The 2,349-nt window shown below is 50.4% G+C and overlaps 1 protein-coding gene across 1 annotated transcript in view; it reads right to left on the bottom strand.

The window, feature by feature from the left end:
- LOC119358446 overlaps window positions 1-592 on the bottom strand; it is a 1,072-nt gene extending 480 nt beyond the window's left edge. The window contains exons 1-3 of the mRNA XM_037624985.1: window positions 488-592; window positions 334-403; window positions 33-228 (exon numbers count right to left, since the gene is read on the bottom strand). Of these exons, the coding sequence (XP_037480882.1) occupies window positions 33-228; window positions 334-403; window positions 488-534 (313 nt within the window). The 5' untranslated portion in view covers window positions 535-592. The remainder of the gene's footprint in view (window positions 1-32; window positions 229-333; window positions 404-487) is intronic.
- Between the last annotated feature and the right edge of the window lie 1,757 nt (window positions 593-2,349).

Below are 2,349 nucleotides of genomic sequence, written 5' to 3' on the forward strand. Positions count from 1 at the left end.
GAACATTAATAGAACCACACATATCTGCGTACCTAAGATGGTGCATGTTTTGATGATTATTGTGCTGGAACACCGGTCATAGCGTAGCTCGGCGAAGAAGCTCTGCTCGTCGCCATCGTCCTTTAGGCAGGCCAAGAAGTTGAGGTGGTACCAGAGATCTTCCCTGAAGCCAACACAGGCTGCCTTCGCCTCGGTGGTGGGCTGATCAGGGCACCGGAACTCAGCACCCTGCACACACACACACACACATATTATTACAAGCATAACCAAGTAAAACAGGACATGTATGCGCTGCAAGAATCGAGATGGATGAAACACTAGCCGGAATTGTACCGGGTGGCAGGAGTTGTAATGTCGGAGGGCCCAGCGCGCGAGATGGCGAATGTGGTAGGCGTCGAATTCTCTGTCATCAAACAGAAAAATCAGGGATCGTTTCGTTGATTCAACACAACCAATCGAAGCAAACAAGTAAGTAAAATTTGAATACTCTGGTGTGCGCGGGCCGGGACGACCCACGTTCTTGAGTCGACGCATGTCAAAGGGAGTGGCATCCAATCCAGCTGCAACCAGCCACTCTCTTGGGATCGCACGCCCGTCGTTACCAGGGAAAGAGAACCAGGCTCCCATGGTGGAGTCGGTCGATTCACCTGCTGCCTTCCTGTGCGTCGTTGATCGGTGCTGAGATCAATGTAAAAATTAGTGTGGCCCTTCTCCAAATGCTATACAGGTTATAGCATGCTGTATTCAAAATAGTGTTGTGAAAAAAATATGCCAAATATATCCCACAATTAAGGAGTTCAACATCTAAAATTTGTAGTTACAAGGAGATCAGATTATTGCTCTAACCCTGGTTAAACTACAGGGAAAACAGGGAAACAGGGCATGTACAGGCAATGGTTAAATTAGGGCATGACGCGCAATGGTTAAACTACATCAAAATTTGTAGTTGTATCATGCAATGGTCAAACTACAGGAACTAACAGGGAAGGGAACAAACTTGCTTCCAAAAAGGGAAGGAAACTAAAGGAAAAGCTGCTAGAATGATACTGCATAAACAAACTTGCATAAACCTCCTTAGCTAGTATTATGTTCGGATGGCATGATGCTCCAAAGCAGAGAAGGAAACAAACATGCATAAAGCACCAAACCATGTTCTATTTCAATCAAGAGAAGGAAACAGACTTGCATAAGGAAAATCTGAGATATTACAGTAGATTGTCCATGGCAGGAGCTCTATTTTGCAGTAGTTTATCCATAACGCAATTAGCGTCATAGCGAGTAATAAAATGGCTAAAATGGCACTCTCAGATACGCTATAGCGAGGTTAAAAATGCCGAAATAGCATGCTAGTATCTTTTTAGTTGGTCGAGATCGATCGCCGAACCAATTGGATCTGTAGATATACATATAGAGAGAAGTACTTCCTAATCGATCGGCAACTCCTAATCGAACTACTAATCGGAACTTGTTTCTCCTAGTGAGACGGATTGATTTAACAAGGGGAACTGATGCTGGGAGTACCTCGAAAGGAGGGAGACGGTAGCAGGATAGCCCTGGCGCGATGTGCTGGGAGTCGACGAAGAAGGGGAACGGCGATTGCGGCGGCGGCGGCGACGCGCGTCCCCAGTGTTGGTGGGTGGGAGGCGGTTGAGGGGGCGGGGGCGGCGGTGCTGAGGTACGGCACGGCACGGCACGGCGGGATCCGGCAGGGGCGGAAGGGGAAGAGTAAACAAAGGGAGAAGATGCGCTCCTATGATGCTCTCCTGATGATAAAATATACGTATATTTTTTGTTACTAGGAAAACTGGAAAAGCACCCCGTTCGCGTGATACAATTCTTACAGCAACTCCACTCGTTCGGCCCCCAGCGCATAGGCCGGCGCTATTTCGGGCGCTCGCCCAACGATTTTTAGATCCTAGAGGCTATCTAAATCCCAGTCACGCCCCCAAGTGTCGCTCTCAAGGCGTCGTAAATTCAAACTTGTCCAATCCCGCTATCAAGAAAACGCCACAGTTCGGCGATCACCTTGCCACAGTTCGGCGATCGAATAAAAAGTTCGTCGTGCAAATGAAAGGAAGCGTAGGCAACGCATCAAACGGCGGTGTCGGCCTCCGGCGTCGGAGGAGTCGGCGTGCGCGGGCTGGTCGGCGTCGGCGCGGCTTCTGTGCTGGGCGTCATGGAGGCATCATTGCTCGGGCTTGGCGACGGCGTTGGCGGCGGCGTGGGAGTTGGCATCAGCGTGGGAGTTGGCGCCGCCGTCGCCAGCATCTGGTTCAGGATGAGACCACGCTCCGCCAGGTACCACGCCCTGAGCTGCTCGTCGTCGCTCCGGAGCATGTCCACCCCCCC

The sequence above is a fragment of the Triticum dicoccoides genome, chromosome 2A (genome assembly GCF_002162155.2).
Source record: "Triticum dicoccoides isolate Atlit2015 ecotype Zavitan chromosome 2A, WEW_v2.0, whole genome shotgun sequence".
NCBI classification, from domain to species: domain Eukaryota; kingdom Viridiplantae; phylum Streptophyta; class Magnoliopsida; order Poales; family Poaceae; genus Triticum; species Triticum dicoccoides.